At 39.2% G+C, this 21,461-nt stretch overlaps 1 protein-coding gene across 2 annotated transcripts in view; it reads left to right on the top strand.

The window, feature by feature from the left end:
- Positions 1-21,461, top strand: part of cdh19 (cadherin 19, type 2) — a 37,520-nt gene extending 16,059 nt beyond the window's left edge. The window contains exons 1-12 of one of the 2 annotated variants that reach the window (XM_046060708.1): positions 1,125-1,236; positions 5,430-5,801; positions 5,935-6,229; positions 7,479-7,598; positions 9,198-9,365; positions 10,481-10,671; positions 12,302-12,555; positions 13,900-14,036; positions 15,270-15,391; positions 16,161-16,278; positions 16,855-17,106; positions 19,247-21,461. In XM_046060708.1, the coding sequence (XP_045916664.1) occupies positions 5,556-5,801; positions 5,935-6,229; positions 7,479-7,598; positions 9,198-9,365; positions 10,481-10,671; positions 12,302-12,555; positions 13,900-14,036; positions 15,270-15,391; positions 16,161-16,278; positions 16,855-17,106; positions 19,247-19,761 (2,418 nt within the window). In that variant the 5' untranslated portion in view covers positions 1,125-1,236; positions 5,430-5,555 and the 3' untranslated portion in view covers positions 19,762-21,461. Of the gene's footprint in view, positions 1-1,124; positions 1,237-5,429; positions 5,802-5,934; positions 6,230-7,478; positions 7,599-9,197; positions 9,366-10,480; positions 10,672-12,301; positions 12,556-13,899; positions 14,037-15,269; positions 15,392-16,160; positions 16,279-16,854; positions 17,107-19,246 lie in introns of those variants that run through there. The other variant, XM_046060625.1, reaches the window with a different exon arrangement.

A 21,461-nucleotide genomic window follows, 5' to 3' on the forward strand; every position in this document is an offset into this window, starting at 1 on the left:
TTTTAACCATCCAGTTTTGTACTGCAGTTTAATTTAGCACAGATGTTACTCAGTAACCTTTGCAGCTACATACCAATGAATGGAAAGAGGCAGGGAAGAAACACAGGATGTAATTGGTGATTCCGGAATCAAGAAGAAAGTTGAAGGAGAAAAAGAGAGAGAAACTGATACAGTACCAGCCCTGGACCCAGGCTTTGTAATGTTTATGTGAAGTTACTTTGACTACCTTACAGAGAAAAGCAAGCAGGCGAGAACGGGAACAGGTGAGCGCAACGTAATAGCCCCTGGGTAATACAGTTTATTTAGGGCCGTTATGAATTGGCCAGAGAACCTGATATGGAGAGGGCAGAGAAGAGTGCCGGCAGCTTGTGAGAAGTGCCAGTGCACAAGAAAAAGTCATGGTACACCAAACAGTACCGGCACACTTCAAGCACTGACTAAATTCAAAACACAAGTTTAGTATTGAGCCTATTAAAAAAACACTCAACCTACTCAACAACTTTATTTAAATGATTGTGTTCTTATGCTATCAAAGGTTTGGTTACATTACATCAGTCATGAAAAGACACTAATAAAATTGTCACATGCTTACAAGTACATGTAAACAACTGGAAGACTGTGGCAGACAAACAACTTCCCAAGTGATTTCGGTGTCATGATAGGTCAATTTTTTAATTTGACCATATCAGGACAGGGCATACAGGAACAGCATGCTCCCTCGGCTTGAATGTCAAAAAACAGACTGTTGCCTTCCTATCACTAGCAGAAATAGTGGTCGTACAGTGGATGAATTACCATCCCCTCCATGCTCCAGCTCAACTCTAATAAGCGCCGGATTGTTCACAAAAATGGGGAGAAAAAAACAGAGAGGGTGAAAAGATAGAAATCCATTTGTAAGTCTAGGCTGTGACTATTTGCATGGCAATGAAGGCTATGAGTGTTCTGCGCTGCTCAGATGTGAGTCCCAGACAATAGGGCCTGTGTTTGTTCTTCCCCGGGAAGTTTGAGAAGGGCAGAAAAGGGGCGAGAAGAAGAAGAAAAGGGGAGGTCGTCAACAGAGGGGATTACGCATTGTGAGAACCACGCGCATTCGCTTCTGCTATTGTGGTGACTGAATTGCTTTCCAGTACCAGGGTATTTAGTCAAGCAGATTGTGTTTCTTTACACCCCGTGATGATCTCTCTTGACGGCGGTTGGTGACAAGTGGCTTGGGGGACAGCAGCATCACACAAACAGGTGGGTGAGTTGGTGGACATTATACATGCTATAAGAGCTGAGCTTTTGTCCTAAGATAATTGGATATAATTTTATGTATTATCTAGGGAAAGATGTATAGAAGAATACAAAGCGTAAAGACGTTTTTAACATAAAAGCAGCAGCAGAACGGCTGAAATTCATAATAACTGAACACAATCAATCTTAAATGAGTCTTTTGCTGGCTTTTTCCTAGTGTTGTACATTCTGAAATAACCGACAATGTTTAAAATCGCTGAAGACATAACTTTAAAGTGAATTTAACTAAGTGTAAAAAAGTGATGTAGTTGTGTAAAACATTTTTTGAGGCCTACGTACAGATAATGTAAAGAGTGTATTTCATTGAAATAAGCACTTTTTTCATTCCATATTGAGTAACTGATCTCTGTGTACTTGCCTATATATTTAGTAAAAACACGAGCTTTGAAGATTGCTTTGGAGTACAAATTTCATTCGGAGATCCTTCTCAATCTGACATTACTAAATTATTATAGTTCAGTTTCCATGACCTTTCTTTAGGTGGGTAATTTTAGACATGTTCTCAGTGAAAGTTTAGACATGTTCTCTGTGAAAGTTTAGACATGTTAGTGAAAGCATTCAAGGGCAGTAAACATTGATGCACAATATACGCCATCTGTAACTGCAGAACATCCTCAGTATAGGAGTACATAAAAAAACCTTGGCAAGACAATGACGTGTGGAAAATGCTTACATGATGTGGCTTCCTAGCCATAGGCCCATAGATAATTTGACTGTAAAAACATTTGTCTCAAACTTCTTTTTATGGCCATAATTAAGTCTTTATAGATAATTGCCTGTAGTTTAAATCCACATCCCTCTTTTTTATTCTTTATTAATATTTTTGACAGCATCAGTTAATTGTTCACATTGAAAAAGAAAGGAGACAAATCATAGGATGTAGTCCTTTCGCTGATAAATGTCAGTGGAAATGTTATGACACTTTGTTCAGCAGTAATGATTTCCACTTGTGCACATAACAAAATCAAACAAATTACTTACATGCAAGTACATGATGGCTTGACATTCCCCTGTTGTTCTAGCTCAGTCTCTTGAGTCATTTGAGGTCCTGATTTAGGAAACATAAACTACATGTCAGAGTTATTGTTTTACAGAGCTGAACAGTAAACAAAAAGTCCCGTGATAAGCTCCCAAATGACCAATTAAGGACAATTTGTCTTGGAAGGATGATCTTAAAGAAGTGAGGCTTAACAGAAGGAGATTGCAAGATTGTGGTGAAATGAGAGGTCTGAGTCTATATTTGGATCTTTTGTTTTCAGCTTCACACATTTTCATATTCTTCACGTTTCCATTTCTTTTTTTAATGATCATACACAAGACCAAGTAAGAAGATTGATGCAAGTTAGCATCGCTTAGCAGTTAGCGTTGGCAGTGCATATTGATGTGTCATCTTCAATGTCAAGTAGAAGCTGCTTTTTCTTTATTGCTGCATTTCAACATTTGCGTTGGCACATTAGACACATTTTAACAGCATCCCGGAACCATTTCTACAACAGAGCGACATTTTATTAGCTAGAGCACATCACCATATAGGAAAATAATGTGACGGTCTCAGCGCATCTAGTGCTTAACATTGTGAGACTGCAGCTCGTTGTCATTCTGTCATGTGGTAGAGTAGCGTACTGTACATACAGGCTACAGGAGGTCTGCTGGAAATGGGAAGAAGGCCTATTAGAGGTAATGAATGGCTGTCATCCACAGGGCATTCTGCATGTACTGCATGTCATGTAGAAATGTGACTTTCTTTTGAAAGGAGAAAATTGACCCTAGAGTTCAACTGCGTTTCTTCACATTTTAGTTTCTTTAGATTTTTCTCAGAACTTATACACCTGTAAATGATAACTAATAGCTTTGTATTGTGTATAGCTCATATGGAGTGGATCTATCAATATATATGATACGTTTAAAATCAGACTTTGCCAAGGCCATCATTATTATCAAGCACTATCAAGATAGCTGTCACACAAGGACATGTGTTTTACTTACTCCCTAATACCTTAGCTATTTACAGACCCGGAGCTGGGAGTTATTTTGGCATACCCATTATTTTCCCAGAATTTCATCACTTATTTCTAGAAAGGCCCGTCTTGTTAAATTGGCACCCAAACATCTGTTGACCTGTGCACTATTCCAGCCACATCAGTAAAGGCTAACACCCCCAGGAAGATTTTTAAGCAGACTCCTTGGCATGTTGGCAGCTGAGGTGTTGCTCAGAGTAACATCATTGAGGGCTGTTGTCTAGCTTTGGCTCAAGGCGTTCAGTTTGGACGCGTGCTTGGCAGCCCTATGAAAGACCGCAACAGCTCACGATTCACTAGCCACTAATTGTAATGTCACTCCGCAATGCGTGGAGATATGAATACGGGCGGTAAAGACATACATAAGCACAAACACATATTCTCATTCACGTTCTGTATTGAAATTGAATTTCAGAAATAAAAGCCTGCATCAGTAATTGATTTTACCAGCTCATTACAAATAGGCCTTGACAGCTAATTTACTTTTACAAGATTAAATACGATCATTATGACCTGTTAAGGCATTAATACTGCAACTACTCTAACTGCTGAAACAACTTCCTGCCGTATAGTCTATATTTCAAATTTCCTCTGGGACCACCCATGCTAGAAATGCATGCACTTGTGTTCCTGTGCAGCACTTTGGATTGAAGAATACACATTGTGGGACTGTATATGTTACGTGCTGATATTACAGTGTCAAAAAAACTCTATTAAAATGGTTTAGAATTATGGCTGTTGTGACTTCTAGACCTTAATAACAACTGATCCCACTGAGTGCTGATGTATGGTTTGCTGCTTGACTGGAGAGCAATAAAGTTGAGTTTAGGGTTTCACGTCTAGACAAATAATTTGTGTTGCTTTTCAGAGTAAACGACTTCAAGACAGAGGTCTAAAATGAGAAAGAACATCCGCAATTTTGAACAGACATATGCTCCAGAGAATAAAAAAACCCAACGGGGTACATATTGTCATTTCACAGGAGAAATTGATCATTTACTTAGAGAAAAGAAGAGGTTACCAATTCAAACAAGCATGGACAGCAATGATCACCCTTGGTAACATAGGATGACAAATCTGTGGTGTGATATTTTGGTATTTTTGACAAGGACATGTTGACAGTGGATGGTTATTGTTGCTCGTAGAAATAATATGAGAAAGACACCGCAGTTTATCCATGTATATAAAGGAAACTGAATAATTTGTTAAAGTTAAAGTCTGTTAAGGTTGGCAGGGTTGTCAGTTCAAGATGTTTTATTTGTATGGTCCTAACTAATTTGCTGTTTGACTTTCATTGTCCTTACACTCTTGACCCTAATCTTGGTGCACATTATAATTGGTGCATCGATTCGACTCATAGTTTGTCAGAGGCATGTGTGTCTCTGTTTTCCATGTCTGGGGAGACGTTGATCTAATTAGAAGTCTTCATTAGTCAGCTGCAGAGTGCGGTGTCATGCTTAAGGAATGATGTTCAGGCCCTGCTCTCCCCCATGAAACACAATACAAGGCCTTGTCTGAATTCAAAACAGAGGGCTGTTTTCAGGCGCCTGCAGGATGCAAGACAGAAAAAAGGGAGCTTGGACAAAGGGTTTGTCTTTATCTTGTAAAATGCAATTCTGCTCTGGAATTCATGCATGAATTTGTTTAAAATCTAAGTTGGTGTGTAATGGATTTATTCTTTTCAGATGAGCAAAAAAGGATAATACCATCATAGGTCTCATTTTGAACAGTCCGAACCTTTTTTGTAAGACCTACCCCTTCATAAACACCACCCATCATGCTAGATGTTATTCAACACTATTAATTCTATAAAATTGGACATTGTTAGCCTACAATAATGTGGCAGTTTGGTTAGGAAATAGTTGGTAATCAGACATCTAAAAGTCATCTCTTTTTTTACAGCATGTAAACTCGTCAAGTTAGATTTGCCTTCCAATTCTTAAAATTCACTTCTAATTTCGGATAGATATAGACAGCTCGTAAATGTTGCTTTGTAATTTAAAAAAAACCCAAATGCTTCATGTATGCATTTATAGCTTTGTGAAATTAAACACTACAGATTTCAATTCCCTAATTGCAATCTCTTGCTCATGTTTAATTAAATTGTTAACTTTTCAGAGACATGATCATGCATACAAACCACATCATAACAAGATGGGATACAGCACTGCCGGGATCGTAAATTACTGTGCTGTCGAATGAAGAATCGGTAGCACTGGACCAACTATCTTCTGTCCACTAACCATGGAAAGTGCAGTGGAAATGCACGGTTGGACAGTAAAAATGAGTATGCCGAGTGTTTTGGCCATGGTTATGGTCTTTTCTATGATTCCTGGCGGGGTGCTGAGTGATATGAGAGATACTCGGGGTCTGGAAGCCCAACAATTGGCCCAGGGGGGCACTCATCTGCACCGTCGCCTGAGGAGAGCCTGGATCTGGAAACAGCTGTTTGTCCTCGAGGAAGATCCCACTCCTCGCGTTATTGGCCAGGTACCGCTTCAGACTGAATGTCCTCCATGTCCTTGATGCGATACTAAACTTTGGAAAGGCATGTCTTCTTGTTACCTCTGAAAAATGGTTTGAAAAAAATCTAACTTTCATGTACCCTCTCCTCTTTCTGCAGCTCAAATCTGACTCTGACAGAGGGGAGTTTTCTATCAAGTATGTATTGTCAGGAGAAGGCGCCGGAGATGTGTTTGAGATAGATGAGTATTCTGGTGAGATCCGGACACTGAAGAAGCTTGACCGTGAGGAAAAGGCCTTCTACGTCCTTCAAGCACAGGCTATAAACAGGAGGTCCAATGAACCAGAGGAACCCGAATCAGAGTTCATCATTAAGGTTGAGGACATCAATGACAATGTCCCCCAGTTCCAGAACGAACCGTATGTGTCCAGCATCCCTGAGATGTGTCCAACCGGTATGTTAAAGAAAGATAAGTCACCCCTTTAACAGTAAGAGTTGAAAGTACAGATATACTAAATGAAATTTAAAGGGTCAGTTCTCCAAAATTCCAAAAGCAAAACATATTTGTCACTTACCTTTAGTGGTACAGTATCCTGCCATGTAGGTAGTTTTTCTGGTATCTGCTCAGACATTTGTCTCTGATATTTCTGCCACCACCTCAAATACAGTTCGTCGAACAGAGGGTGTGCTAATATTTAAAATAGGCTAAACAATGGCATTATTCTAGATCAAACATGTAGCTATATTTCTATGTTTCAGAGTATCATTTATTTAAGATATTATTCATACAGACAAGTTATTAGTTTAATAAAAGTTAAACATTTTCCATTGAACAGATAAAAACTTGCATTTGGCATTATTTTTTCAAAGGATATACTTAAATAAATTAATTTTCTTAAATTAAATCTTGACTGAAGACAATGAACAAAAGGTTATATGAATGTCTGTCATCTGTCCCCATTCAGGAAGTTAAAAGTATTGGATTCTGTATCATAGCTTCGATGTCTTTATGGATATATTTCTTAAGTAATGTTATTATAACCACTGCCCTTTCATACCACAAACATTACCATTTCAATTTATATGTAATCTGCTTTTGCAGCATAATATCTCACTCGTAATAAATCATAATGCATTGGTCTCGGAAAGAGAGGGGGAAGGTTGGAGTGCGGGCAACTGAAAATAAGAAATGCTCCGGTAAATCCCTGCCTGTGAGAAAGAAAGACCGCTCTCTGGGAAAATAAAGAATGAGATAAACAAGAGGACTGAGGGAGGGAAAGATCATCTAGAAAGCAAGGTGAGGAGTAGGATATGGTCAGTGGAGAAAAGGGTAGTAAGTGTGAAAGATAGAGAGGTGAAACTGAATCAGAGTGTGGAGGAAAGAAAAGGAGGGGCTGGTGGATATTGAGAGAGCTGTTGCTATAGGCCTGGAGAGGCTGTCACACACACCTGCACCGTCTTACTGAATTGTGAAAGGCCAGTGCTGCTCCCCACCCCCACCTCCCGACCCCCGCCCCTTTGTCAGCATCCCTCCTCTAACCCTACCTCAACCTCACCCCCTCCTCTCTTCCATTTCCACTGCTCCCCCTCTGAGCCAGACAGACAGACCCTGCGGGACTGTGGCATAATCACTTTATTTCCCCGTCGACTGGAACTGCTGCCTGAGAGCTAACTCTGACTGTGTGATCCCCCTCCCCCCACAGGGACCACAGTGGCCCAGGTGACAGCCACAGATGCTGATGATCCCATGTTTGGAAACAACGCCAAGCTCATCTACTCCATCCTGCAGGGGGAGCCCTACTTCTCAGTGGAGCCAAAGACGGGTACCACTGACAGAGGCTATTTTGGAGGCGAACTCTTTATACATTTTATGACTAGTGGGCTGTAAAAAGACAGAAGGGCTGAGATGTTTCCAATTTCTGTTGCGACAGGAAACCGTCTTGTCTTTGGGCTTTGTCTCTCTGGTCCTATTGACTTTTGACAAGTCAGACACAATTTCTCACTTTGAGAATTGTAAAAATTCCCCAGGCAGCTTTGTCTCTTAAAACAACTATTGACAGATTTAGTTACTCAGACCACTGGAAAAAACGTGAGCGTTTACACCAGGAAACTGGTTCAACTGATGTCAATGCATGTACATTTACACTATTTAATGTGTAACACAGGTCAGTTGCAGCACTTCCCACACACATTGTTGACCTCAAACTATGAAGAGTGGGGGGAGGCCATTATTGATGTAAAAATATTCAAATGAATGCTAACTGTAAAAGGGTAAATCTGACTTTTTAGGGAATCAGTTGTTAGTTTTCATTGAGGAGTGGGCAGCAGTTGACTCCAAACCACTAAGTTGTAGTTTTGCTCATGGCTTCAGATAACCTGTAAGGATAAGTCTGGAGATATTTTATATATTTTTCTCAGTGTCAGCAAAGACCAAAACCACCAATGAATTGATCCTACAGACTAGTATTGTCTGCGTTGCCAAAGTCTGATATACCTCATTTCTCTTTGCCGAAAATCTCCGTTGTTGCCGTTAACTTAATAACAACACATCAATGGGCCTCACAGGTGCACTGCGTTGACATGTTCCTTCATTGTGAGAACACGTGCAGTGAGTCAATTTCATTTTGCCAATCCTGATAATGTAAATGTAATACTCCACAGTAATTGTGTATTAATCAACAGCTGAAAAATATCCCCCAACAAATGTGCTATTTACTTTAGTGACACTATATATATTTACTATATACTCATTTTTCAGGAGATTGGAGTGAGAGGACTTGAGACTGACATACATGAAAGTATAGAAAGACAGACTAACAACTGTTTATTTTGTTCTTTTCATAGGGAAAAATGAAGAAAAACACCCGCCTCATCCTTGAAATTAAAAAGGCCATTTTTTTGCCACTGTTACCTGGCCAGGTGGCTTACAGATCTCTATCAGTTACTGAATGTTCAGCACAAGTCAGATGTGTTTACAGTGCAACTGTTAGCTGACTGGATATTGTAGTTAGTGAATGGCAGCTGAAAAGCTTGTCATCTAAACAGAAGATTAGATGACTCAGTGGTTGAAATGATGACTTCCAAGGAAAAACATTTACATTTGCCAGGTCCATCTAATTCTCTTGATTCAAAGTGTTTATCTGTTTACTGTTGCCCACAGCCTCCACTTTGGCCAGACAGAGGAAGCTCTTAATATTTACTTGTGTACTGCTATCATTCGCAGATTTTTCACTCTATTGTGGTGCAGTTTTACTGCACATAGTGCACAGTGCTCTCCAAGACCACTTGAGGCAAAGTTTGTTTACTAACATTTGGTTTAAGAAAAAAGATAGAAAACCACCCACAGATACACTTGATGCTGTCTTAATGAACTCAACTTGCCTCTTGTACACCTCCTCTCTGTCTGCCTCCTCTATCTGCAGGGATTATTGTAACATCTTGGCCAAACATGGACCGTGAAGCCAGAGAGCAGTACCTGGTGGTGGTGCAGGTGAAGGATATGCTTGGCCTCAGCGGCAGTTACTCCTCTTCCACCACAGTCACCATCAGCCTGACTGATGTCAACGACAATGGGCCCACTTTCCAGCACCGTGAGTCACTTATACGGTTTGACTCATAGTGATGCAAACACCAGGCCATGCACGCTCTGGGAAAGAATGAAAGAGTACAAAGTGTTGCAGACTGCGAGGACATGTTTAATATTATACCTAAGAGGTATTTATTTGATCACACTTCTCCTGTTCGGGTGGGTGGTTTGTGCTGCCAGCACTGCACTCGGCTGTACACATCTTGTTATTCAGCGGCAGCCAAAATTAAAAGGAGAAAGTCGATGAATGAGACAGAGCGAGAGAGAGAGAGAGAGAGAGAGAGAGAGAGAGAGAGAGAGAGTGAAAGAAATGGGAAAGGAGATGTGGATGTTCTGTTCATCTGCGTGTGCACACGTACATGTGTCGCCCACTGGATGAATTTAATCATTCACACATGAAAGGACATTTGTCATGACCTTTGGAAACAAACCCAGCCTTCTCAGTGATAAACCTCACTAAACGAATGCCCAAGGAAGAAATCAATTTTGTAGAAATGAGGCAGCAGGGATGATACTTTTAACTATTAATGTCGCATTCACATTCATGGCAGGTGCTACTGTATCCCATTGATTCTATGTTCAGTCAAAAGGCCTTATTAATATTGTATGGCCACACTTCACTTTGACCTGTGCCCTCTGTTTTGTCACATAATTGCAATTTATTATCAGCAGGGATTTTTTTTTACAGGAGCAGCTGGTTGCTGTAGAGTTCCTCCCAGTTGTGGCACCCACCCAAATAGAGTCCCCCACACAATCACATTTTCTCATCTTCTTATTAGAGTTAGGCTGGGATTATGTGGCGTTGCCACAATTTATCTATGACTCACACAAATTGACCCTCAACCACAATGTTCTCTCTTCTTATCATTTTACACACCAGCAGACTCTCGTGACTAGCTATTAAGAACTTACTGTTAAGCTCTCTAGGCGATGGTTTAGTAAAGAAACTTTTTTTATTTGTTGTTTTCCTCTAAACATGAGTTATCATGAAGTGCTGCAAAAGTACCAATTTGGTATCATCCAGATCTTGTATTCCCTTTGATATTCTATTCCAACGTTCAACTTCTCAGGCTAATGGTATCAGCATGAATGACTTATAAAACAAGTTTGTTTCTTCAGACCTGTATGCCTTCGCCATCCCTGAAAATGCAGCTGTGGGCACCACAGTGGGCAAGATTATGGCAGAGGATGGAGACATTGGCATTAATGCCAAAATGACCTACAGTCTAGAGGATGACCTGGAGGAAAGCTCCACTTTTATCATCACAACACACCCAATGACGCAGGAGGGAGTGGTTCTGCTAGCCAAGGTGAATACATATACACTGAACAAAATTATCAACGCAACACTTTTGTGTTTGCCCCCATTCATCATGAGCTGAACTCAAAGGTCTAAGACTTTGTCTATGCACACAAAAGGCCTGTTTCTCTCAAATATTGTTCACTAATCAGTCAAAATCTGTTAGTGAGCACTTTTCCTTTGCAGAGATAATCCATCCACCTCACAGGTGTGGCATATCAAGATGCTGATCAGACAGCATGGGTATTGCACAGGTGTGCCTTAGGCTGGCCACAGCGACGGTGCCTGACAGTTTGTACAGAAATTCTTTGGTTATGCAAACCGATTGTTGCAGCAGCTGTCTGGGTGGCTGGTCTCAGTCGATCTTTGAGGTGAAGATGCTGGATGTGGAGGTCTTCGGCTGGTGTCGTAACACGTGGTCTGAGGTTGGATGTACTGTCAAATTCTCTGAAACGCCTTTGGAGACATTGTGCTGTGTGATGGAACTGCACATTTTCAAGTGGCCTTTTTATTGTGGCCAGCCTAAGGCACACCTGTGCAATACCTTGTTGTCTGATCAGCATCTGGATGTGCCACACCTGTGAGGTGGATGGATAGTCACGGCAAAGGAGAAGTGCTCACTAACACAGATTTTGACAGATTTGTGAACAATATTTGAGAGAAATAGGCCTTTTGTGTACATAGAGAAAGACTTAGATCTTTGAGTTCAGCTCATGATGAATGGGGGCAAAAACAAAAGTGTTGCGTTTATAATTTTGTTCACTGTACATACCTATCAGTGTCTACTATATGAATTTTGTACATATATTTTTATATCTAGTTTTCAATCTGATGATGGCAGTAGACTGGCCAAAAATCATGTATTCCTTTTAGGAAACTGTCTAGTAAAATCTATGTTCAGCATCCTCCACAGCTGGTGAAAAGCTTTCATTTTAGCAGCCACATTTTTCTCCTTACTAGCAAACTGGAAAAATAGCATGGGGGAGCTGGTGTCGTTAATGTTTAAGTATAATTTTCATTATTGCTTAAACAGTGTTTGTTGTATAATAAACTCAAAGCAACACAGACTTGAATTAATTAATTTATATTTTGACCATATATGTGTTAGAAGCTGTGTGATTAGCAAGGCCTGAGCTCTGTGTGTTCAGGTAGTACCCAGTGATTTTAAAAAGTCAGAAAGTCCTAAATGTATTTCTGTTGGTTAAGAACTTTAGATTACTCTTGGACTGTGCTTCATACTTCATGTTTTCCCACATACAGTACAGTATGCATCTCCTTTATCGCACAGGAGATTTCAATTCAGTGTGATAATTAAATAAAAAATAACATTATTGAATCATTTTGGGAAAATAGTAATGGTTTGCATGCTGTTTTCTAATTACTAGCACCATAATGTAAATCGAAAACACAGCAATATTTAAGTGCGTACTCACAGCTGGAAGCTTATTGACATTGACTAAACAATTTTAACATCCAGTCTTGTCCTGCTCTCACTGTCTTAAATACAGCTGTTACTGTTTAACTTTCTTAATGACAAAGAACAAGTGGATCTCTTCTTATAATAGCCACTGTATTATATATGAATATAAATATGTGAATATAAATTTATGAATTGTAAGCGGTAGTTATTTCCTTCACAGCCTTTGGACTATGAAACTAAAAGACGTTATGTCATGGCCGCCGAGGCAGTCAATGATCATGTGGACACTCGTTTCCTGAATTTGGAGGACTTCAGGGACAGGACAACGCTCAAGATTGTTGTGGAGAATGTGGACGAGCCGCCTGTCTTCCTCTCACGGGTCTACGAGTGGAAAGTTGCTGAAAATGCCGCAGTGGGAACTGTGGTTGGCAGTGTTAGTGCCAGAGACACTGACACAGTCAACAATCCCATCAGGTAATGTGAACCATCTAAACCAGGAAGAATGGCATCTGCCACCCAACTGCCAGTATGATAATGACGAGGTAGATACCTAGGCTGGTGGGGGTGTAACATCCCTAGACAGCCCGCCTTAGACAGCTTCCTCCACAGGGTGAAAAATCATTCCATTTCAAATAGTGTTACTGGCTCGGTGCATCCATTTTTACCCTTGATCTCTGGATACCCTGTACATGGTCATATTTATCTCATATTACTTTAGTAGGAAATGAGCCCTGCTGAATAAATCATGATGATTTTTTTTTTTTTTTTTTTTTTTTTACACCTCACGGGCTTTTCTATCTATTGCCGTGGTATTATCACAAAGCAACGTGGCTAGGACGTGGGAATGCAATAAAGCACCATATGAGGTGGCATATGGAATTGAGATTTGCAGTCATTTGCAAGTGGGGCACGTTGCAGAGGAGACAGCAGCAGTACTGGTGCCTGTAGTCCATCTCAGCAGAGCTTAAGAGTGGCAGGTGCTGCATATCATCCTCAGCCTAGCGTCTATTACTGTCCCTTTGGTGACAGTGTCTCATTGATTAATACATTTAGGCTGACATTTTACTGGTTTCCATAGTTCTACTAAATATGATTAAGTTTGCTTTGGTCTAATTGGCTTATTTTCCATGTTGTCAACAAAGTGGCTCCCAGAAATTATTCATTACACTGTTTGTTTTCATTCCTGGGTACCCTAATTCACCATGGCATTATAATCCCTTATATTAATAAATGTTAAAGGTATGGTGGTGTCAAAGACCTGTGCAATAACAAGCAAATGTTTTTTAGAAGCACTTCAGCTTGCTTGGTTTGTGGGTGATAGCATTTTTTTTGTACATGCAGACTCTAACTTGTCACCCACTATCAGAAAACAAGACACAGGGGTGTGTATTATGTCACCGCAGCAGCATCACCTCAATCAATTCTTGAAAGACTGAACAAAGTTTCTGTTTCTCTATGTTTACATGAGTCCCAGTCTCACGGTTTTTAAATAATATTTTCTCACATATGATATATATATATATATATATATATATATATAAAAGGTCTGTGGTCAGATTAAAAATAATATTAAATCAAAATAACTAAAAAATACAGAAAATTGTGTTGATGCCATCTGCATGAGATGCTTTGTTTTCACAGAGTTGTTGTCGCTGTGTCACACGAGCTTGTGTGAGTGCTCTCTTTGTTGGAGATCAGTCAACAGATTAAAAAATTGAGCAGTTTGCCTAATTAATCTCCCTGTGGTATCGCAATGTTTTGTTTGCCCAGAAAACAACCTTGCCTGCTAAATGTGTGTCTCCGTGATGTTTCTTCCAGATATTCAATTGACAAAAGGAGTGATACCACAAAAGCTTTCAAAATAGACCCAAACAATGGAACTATAACTGTCGCTAAAGCTTTGGACCGAGAGACTTCAGACTGGCACAATGTGACTGTTGAAGCCAAGGAAACAAGTAAGGATAATTTCATGTCTTGTTCAATAGCATCTTTTTGACATGGCCAACTTACTCAGTAGTCATGAAACCTGTCCAGAAAAGCACTGTGTTGATGAGAAGTCTTTGTTTGGAGCAGTGATTCCCAAACATACAGTTGTCAGAGGTTCTAAAGATGGCACAATAACTTTAAAACGTAGAAAGTGCCATCCATCCATCGTCAACCGCTTATCCTGTGTACAGGGTCGCGGGGACATAGAAAGTGCAATTTATTTATTTATTTTTTAAAGCTGTAACACCTGAACAACACTGTTGTGATTAAGAGTGCATGTAAATTAGTTAAATGCCAAAATAATGAATACACAGTTTAAGTAGTTAGGTAAAAGTGTGATTGGATAAATGGTTAAAATAGTTAGCAAACAGTAACCTGTTGGAATAGTTTGCTAAACATTATGAATATAAACTTGTGAAATAGTTTGCTAAAAGTAACCTGTTGGAATAGTTAGCTAAAAGTTATGAATATAAACTTGTGAAATAGTTAGCTAAAAATAACCTGTTGGAATAGTTTGCTAAAAGTTATGAACATAAACTTGTGAAAATAGTTAGTTAAAAGTAATGAACTAGTTTGCTAAAAGTTCTGAATTTAAACTTGTGAAATAGTTAGACAAATGTAGTGAATAACCTGTTGAAATAGTTTGCTAAAAGTTTGAAATTGTTATAGCTGCTAAAAGCAATAAATGGTTGAGGTTACCTAAATGTTACGGATAAACATATGAAATTGCAAAAGAGTTTTGAATTAATTGATGAAATGTGTAGCTGTAGCCACTGCAAGACCAAACCTCTCCACTGACCAAAACTAAACATTGACAGTTAAACTGTAAAAAAAACATTATTCTATGCAAACAATTGACTATTATATACAAGTAATAGTGCTAAATCACATCTAGTTTAAAATGAATTTAACATGACAGGTGGTGTCGATAAAGGGCTTTATCTGACTATGTCTATGTTGGGAACCAGTGATCTACAGGGAATTTCCATAGTTTGTTTTTTACTTATTTTTGGTATTGTACAGTCCGTATTGGTTTGGAAAAAGTAGTCAAACGCCGTTGTCCATTTTTTCCCTCCACAGTCATGTTTCAGGAAGAAGAAACATTTATCAGTCTTAAGTATTATTTTGACAGAACTTTTACAAAGCATTTGTGATACATGCACCCTGTGGACTCCAGCATATGTCTATCATTACTACTGCAGCGCAGAACCATTTATCCTCCTCTGTGGCGGTGTTCATCAAAGTGCTGGACATAAATGACAACGTGCCAAGGCTTACAAGAGATTACCAGCCATATATCTGTGAGGGAACGCAGGCGGGAGATGTATGTATATTATGATACACTGATGTTCATAATTTACTATAGTGTTGCAATGAAAATATCAATGAATATGGACAGTAAAAGTTCTCATATTGTGTCATTTTGTCATCAAAACATCTCTACTATTCTGTACATCTTTTAAACATTGAAGGACTTACAATGAACCATTTGACTACTGAGATGAATCCCCCTTGTTAACTTGCCATCCCCTAGTAGCAGAGATAATGCAGGGATGGTTTAATATGTTAGTCCTAGTATGCTTGACTCATTGATCCTTTATCTGACTTAGGTTTGAGCAAGTTAGAATCTATGGCCCCAACCATGGCTCTGAAAGATCAGTAGCCTAACTGTGCTTTGTATCGATAAATCCATGGAACTGTCCATGGTGCTGAAGTAGCAGATGGATTTGTAATTGTGCCTTTTTCTCTCACTGCCACCCTTCTATTGGGTTATTTGGGATTTTTAATACTCTCTGAACTATATAATATAAATACTCAAATCTATACTACATTGTAGCCAATATACTCTACTACTGTACTATGGAGTACTGTCACCTTCATGATCAAGGTGACGAGTAACTGGGCCATCCCCTGACTGATTATATTTATAACATTGTCAGCTGCTGATTATGATTCAGAAGGTCTTATTTTTAAGAAATCAGTGTCAAATATGAAGGCTGTATATGATTACGTAGACTTCCTAGGAAATCTGTTGTGGGTAGGTGGCACTTGTGTTGCTCATTTCCTCAGTAATGTGTCTTTGTGTTTCTAAGCTCATTCAGCTACTCAGTGCTGTTGATCCAGATGACCCTGTGGAGGGACACCACTTCTACTTCTCTATGGTCCCTGAGAAGCACATCAATCCCAACTTCACTATCAGAGATAACCAAGGTTACATTCATACTAAATAATTAGGCACACATGATACTTCTCTTGTGCTTTCTTCACACAAGAAGATTCACATACTCTCACTTTTGAACAGTAGATATGAAGCTACAGACAGCAGACAGTAAGCTTAACTTAACACAAAGACTGGAGACAGAGGGAAATGTCTAACTCGTCTAAAAGTCCGTCTACCAGCACCTCTGAAGCTCTGTTTAGGCATACAAGCACAGCAGTCCAGTCAGCAACCAGGAAATGAATAACAAATCAAGATTTAACACATTTTCATATGGCACAAGTCATATTTGACTTCCAAAAAGTAATTGTTAAGTGTCTTGATTCAGTCTTACAGGTGAACCCAAAGCTGAGACAGATTTTCCAAATTTACTTTTGTACACACTGAAAATTAGATTTGACAGGGCTTGGGCCTTTCAGAGAGCTTAGATTGTATTTTAAATTACATTATGTGTGTCAGTTCACTTGTTATTCAGCTTTGAATTCTCCTAAAATAACAGCACTCACTCTGGAAGTGGTACTATGTTTTTTTGAAGCACACTAAAAAAATGCCCATCTCTTCATTTTTAGACAATACAGCAGGCATTGTGGCACGCAGGAGTACTTTCACCCGCAAGGATCGCACCCAGTACCTCTTGCCTGTTGTAGTAACAGATAGTGGCTCTCCAGCTCTCTCCAGCACCAGCACTTTGACCATCAGTGTGTGCAGCTGCCATCCGGCTGGCCATTGTCCCACAGGGGGGGTGGAGGCTCTTGCCATGTCTATGGGGGTCAGCCTGCAAACCTTGCTAGGGCTTCTGGTCTGCCTGGTCACACTCACAGGTAAGCAAGCATGGTCATACCTTGTATTCACATCCCACCTCACTCCAGAATATCAAACTATGATATAAAAAGGATGCATCTAAAGGAATACTCTTGATTTTTTGGAGTCTGGAGTCTAAGCCATCTGGTGTCAAAATCATCTGTCTTCAAAATGAGGAAATTAAAAATTAAGGCTGGAGGATTAGTTCATTTAAATGATGAAAAGATGTCTAAATATACAAATTCTAGTCAAAAATATATCTGAATACATCAAAAAATTATATTTTTTGGTAAATAAATATAAAGCTTTAAAGATTTATATTAATTTCTTAATTAATTAATTTCCACTTTAATCTATCTTTCCCTAGCTGCTTTAAAAAACAAAAACAAAACTAATTTGATCTTTTGTTTTTGTCACCACATTTGCTAAATTTCTTAATAATACATCATCTGCCAGTGCACACAATGTTAAAAGTATATATTGTACTTTATACTGCTGTAGTGTTACTGATAAACTCTAGTAAGAGTTTCTACAGCAGTTGGCAAGCAAACACAAGTTAGCTAGCTAATGCTACTGGGAGGTTTTTAGTTGAGTTTGTTTGACAAAAGAGACAATAAATGACACATCTACAAAATATCAAGGATGACACAATAGTCCAAGACCTTTTTTATTAGCTTACTGGCTAACATGATTTAGCAACTGCTCCAAGAGCTTACATATTGATTCCTATTTCTGTTAACTCTCTATTATTTGATCAACAATATTATTTAGTGATGAATTCAGCTATATTTTTGAGTTGTCTGATAAACTTCTGCTTCATTTGGTCAGTTTCGAGGCTCCAAATATAAACCTGGCAGATATTTTTTTAAATGCAGAATGTTGAAATAGATGTAAAATGCATCAGTAATAGTGTACTTTCAGAGGGAGGAGAACTTCCTATTCCTGTAAATTTGCTTAGCTAGAGTTCCATCCTCCAGACCCTTAAGACCTTCCTATGGTCAGAAGCAATTCAAGTGTAAACAAAGCAAGCCAATAAAATTGCACTAGGGTACAATCACAAAGTTTTTACAGAAAATCATCCTGAGGTAGGTTTGGCATCTTCACACGTCTTCCAAACAGCCAAATAAAGGGCTACCGCAGGATTACCAAAGATCTTGTTGTGCCAGTTTCTCCGAAACTCAGTGAGATTGACAAGACAGATGTCTGGCTAAACAATATTTCTCTGAGGCATATTACAAATATAGTTTGTTTTGTTTACACAAGAAGAGTGTAGTGTGCTAGAGAGCTGAATGTTTTCGCGCTGTAGATTCACAAAGATTTTCACTAATGATAGACAGAAAACATTACCAACTTTGTATAGTGCTAGATATCTTACCTCATAGCGATATTAATCGCTGTTATTTAATCGATATTAAGGTGACCAATGATCACAAAAATTCAGAATATTCCTTTAGGAAATTGGAATTTACAAAGCTTATGAAACAATGAGAATCTCACTGATATTATGCTATAAAAAAGCCATTCTTTTTCAGCAGGTCTGTTGAGCTAGAACATTTCCACCACACATCATTTTGGCAAGTATATAAACATGTGTTAAACAGCAGGATTTTTCATTAACAATTTTGCACTTTCATTTGAATCCCTTTTTAAAACTCACCAGCGTGCCTTTAACACACACTTTTAAAATGCTGAAAGCTTGCGGAGCAATGATGTCAGGTAATGAGTGTATTGGTTGCAATACATCAGTAGCAATGCCACCGTGGGACATTGATGGGTTTGCATAGTGAAGAGCTTTATTATGACCTCGGCTGCTTTGTGTCCTCCCTTTGCCCATCACATGAAAGATTAATGACAATACCTGCTATGCTAACATTCTGTCGGATGAGCACAATACCCTGTGAAAACATGGCATTCTGTGCCACATGGAGCAAATTATTTCTTTATGCGTGAGCTGAAATTAAAAAAAATTATTTATAGTCTCATTTACCCACATTTTGATTTTTGCATCCACAACAGGTTGCAGAAAAACAAATCTCGCTGCTATTGTTTTCGTTGCACTTGTGTATTCTGTGTGCATGCTCCACCAGGAACCCTAGATGTTGATGTTTTTTTCTCACTAAGCTCATGCCCTGGTTTTTGACTGTAATGATCTCCTACCAGTGCTGTCAATTCTAATGTTGATGGTGAGGAGGCACAGGCGGAAGCAGCAGGAGGGACTGAAGGTGGAGGGGAAGGAGCTGGAGCTTCCTGAGACTGTGTCACAGAAGGTGCTGTATTACGGAGAAGGTCGAGGAGCAGATCTGAACTTCTGCCAGCCCGTTGTCCCGCTGCGACCCCACCCAAGAAGGAGGGATAGGAGGCTGCGGAGGGAGGACATCAGGGCCAGCATACGTATGTCCCTCCGAGAGTCCCACCTCATCGGGCCGGATGATGAGGTCTTCAGGCAGTTTATTCTGGACAGGCTGGCAGAGGCTGATCAGGATCCTTACGTACCCCCATTTGACTGCCTAAGAACATATGCATATGAGGGATCAGGGTCTCCCACTGGGTCCCTGAGCTCACTGGAGTCTTCTAGTTCAGAGCTTGAACTTGATCAACCTGTTTGTAATCCCAGACCCTACTTGGTTAGACTTACGCCTTGGTATGGGGTAGGAGGGGAAGACACCACCTTCTGATGGGCTTCTTAACCTTAAATGGCTATCTTATAATCTTTGCATAATGGACCAGTGCATTCCCAATGAACACTCATCAGTGACATGAAAATGAAAAAATAAAAATGGTGTTTCAAGCATTGCACTTAAAGGAAAGGTTCAGGGTTTTGGAAAATACTTATTGTCCAATTAGATGAGATGATCAATACCAATCTTATATCGGTATAGTAAATATAAAGCTACAGCCAGGGGTTAACATGGCTTAGCTGTCCCCCTCCCCATTTCCAATCTTTATGCTAAGCTAAGCTAACTGCCTGCTGGCTCTAGCTTCATATTATCGTATTGTATCATATTCTCATGTAACTCAGCAACAAAGCGAAGTGTATTCAAAATTTTTAACAATTCTATTCTATTTGAACTATTATTCCTTTAACGACAAAATCAACCCCCTAGTTTCACAAATGCCTTGCATATATGAACCCATTTTTGTTTGCTGTATTTTGTGAGTTTGTGAGCATTTATAACTATAAATGTCTAAGTACAAAATTTGCTCTCTTAGCTCTATTTTGTACTCCACCAGCTTCTGAAAGAAATGATATGGCCACTATATTTAGTTAGGAGCTTTGTCTATCTTTTGCGTTGTGCTGGGTAGTGAACAGTGGGTTTATTAGAGTTATTGGCTGAAAACAGCTTCCTGCTGCAGCTGGAAAATAGGTTGCTGAGAGCACTCTTTGTCGGCTGAAAGACCAAAACAATGAGTTTAAAGAGACTGAAGCACTGTTCAAGCTGAAGGGAAATGCAAAGTTGGTGACAACTCTATGTTGGATTATCACTGTGACTCCTTAGCATTGCACATAGTCATTTCATTCATAAAATAATATTCATTCCTGCAGCTTTAACCAAGTCCTTTTACTTCAGTAGACCATAATGTGATCCAGCCAGAAGACAGGTTACTGCCCGTAAATCTTCACTTTCTCTTGGCTGGGTGAACTCTTGCTTTCTTTTATTTAGAGTCGGTCTCTGTAATGTTTCCTTGCTTCACCCACACTTATAATTAGTCACTAGTGAGTGCACAGGTTAGTCTTAAGTACAAGTAGAAAAAAATATCTTGGAAGAAAGTGGGTACACCAAAAAGGTCAATTACGTCATCAATGTATTGACATAACTGTCATTGACATTTGAACAGGGAAAGCGTATGCAACCGGAAGGGGGCTTCTTAAAGACAGGCCACAGTGTGATTTATGCTTTTAGTAATTACAGTGTGACAATATTCCTCTGTATAACACCAACAGTATTACTGACCTATGAAAGTTCTGATACTATTTGTAATATTATTCAGTTCTTATAATTTTACTTTTATATTTGGCATTTTGCCAGTACAGTTCATGCGTATTTATATTTTGCATTGTGAAGTTAAATTAATGTATACTTCCCTTGGGTATGTGTATGACAACATATTTTTCTAAGTAGAGATTTTGTTTCCTGATAAGCCTTATTCTCACAGAAATTATAGTTTATATACAGAAGAGTATCCATTAAATATCAACTGTTTGACATGTATTATTTTGTATGATGTGACTTGCTGCTTTTTGCTGAGTTGCCAGAGAGCACATCACTCTACCAGGGTTGGGGAGTAACGGATTGCGTTTAACAGCGTTATGTAATCAGGATACCAAAGAAAAGTAACTGTAACCCATACAGTACAGAAAATAAAAATGTAATCA

This window comes from Micropterus dolomieu, linkage group LG01 (genome assembly GCF_021292245.1).
Source record: "Micropterus dolomieu isolate WLL.071019.BEF.003 ecotype Adirondacks linkage group LG01, ASM2129224v1, whole genome shotgun sequence".
Taxonomy (NCBI): domain Eukaryota; kingdom Metazoa; phylum Chordata; class Actinopteri; order Centrarchiformes; family Centrarchidae; genus Micropterus; species Micropterus dolomieu.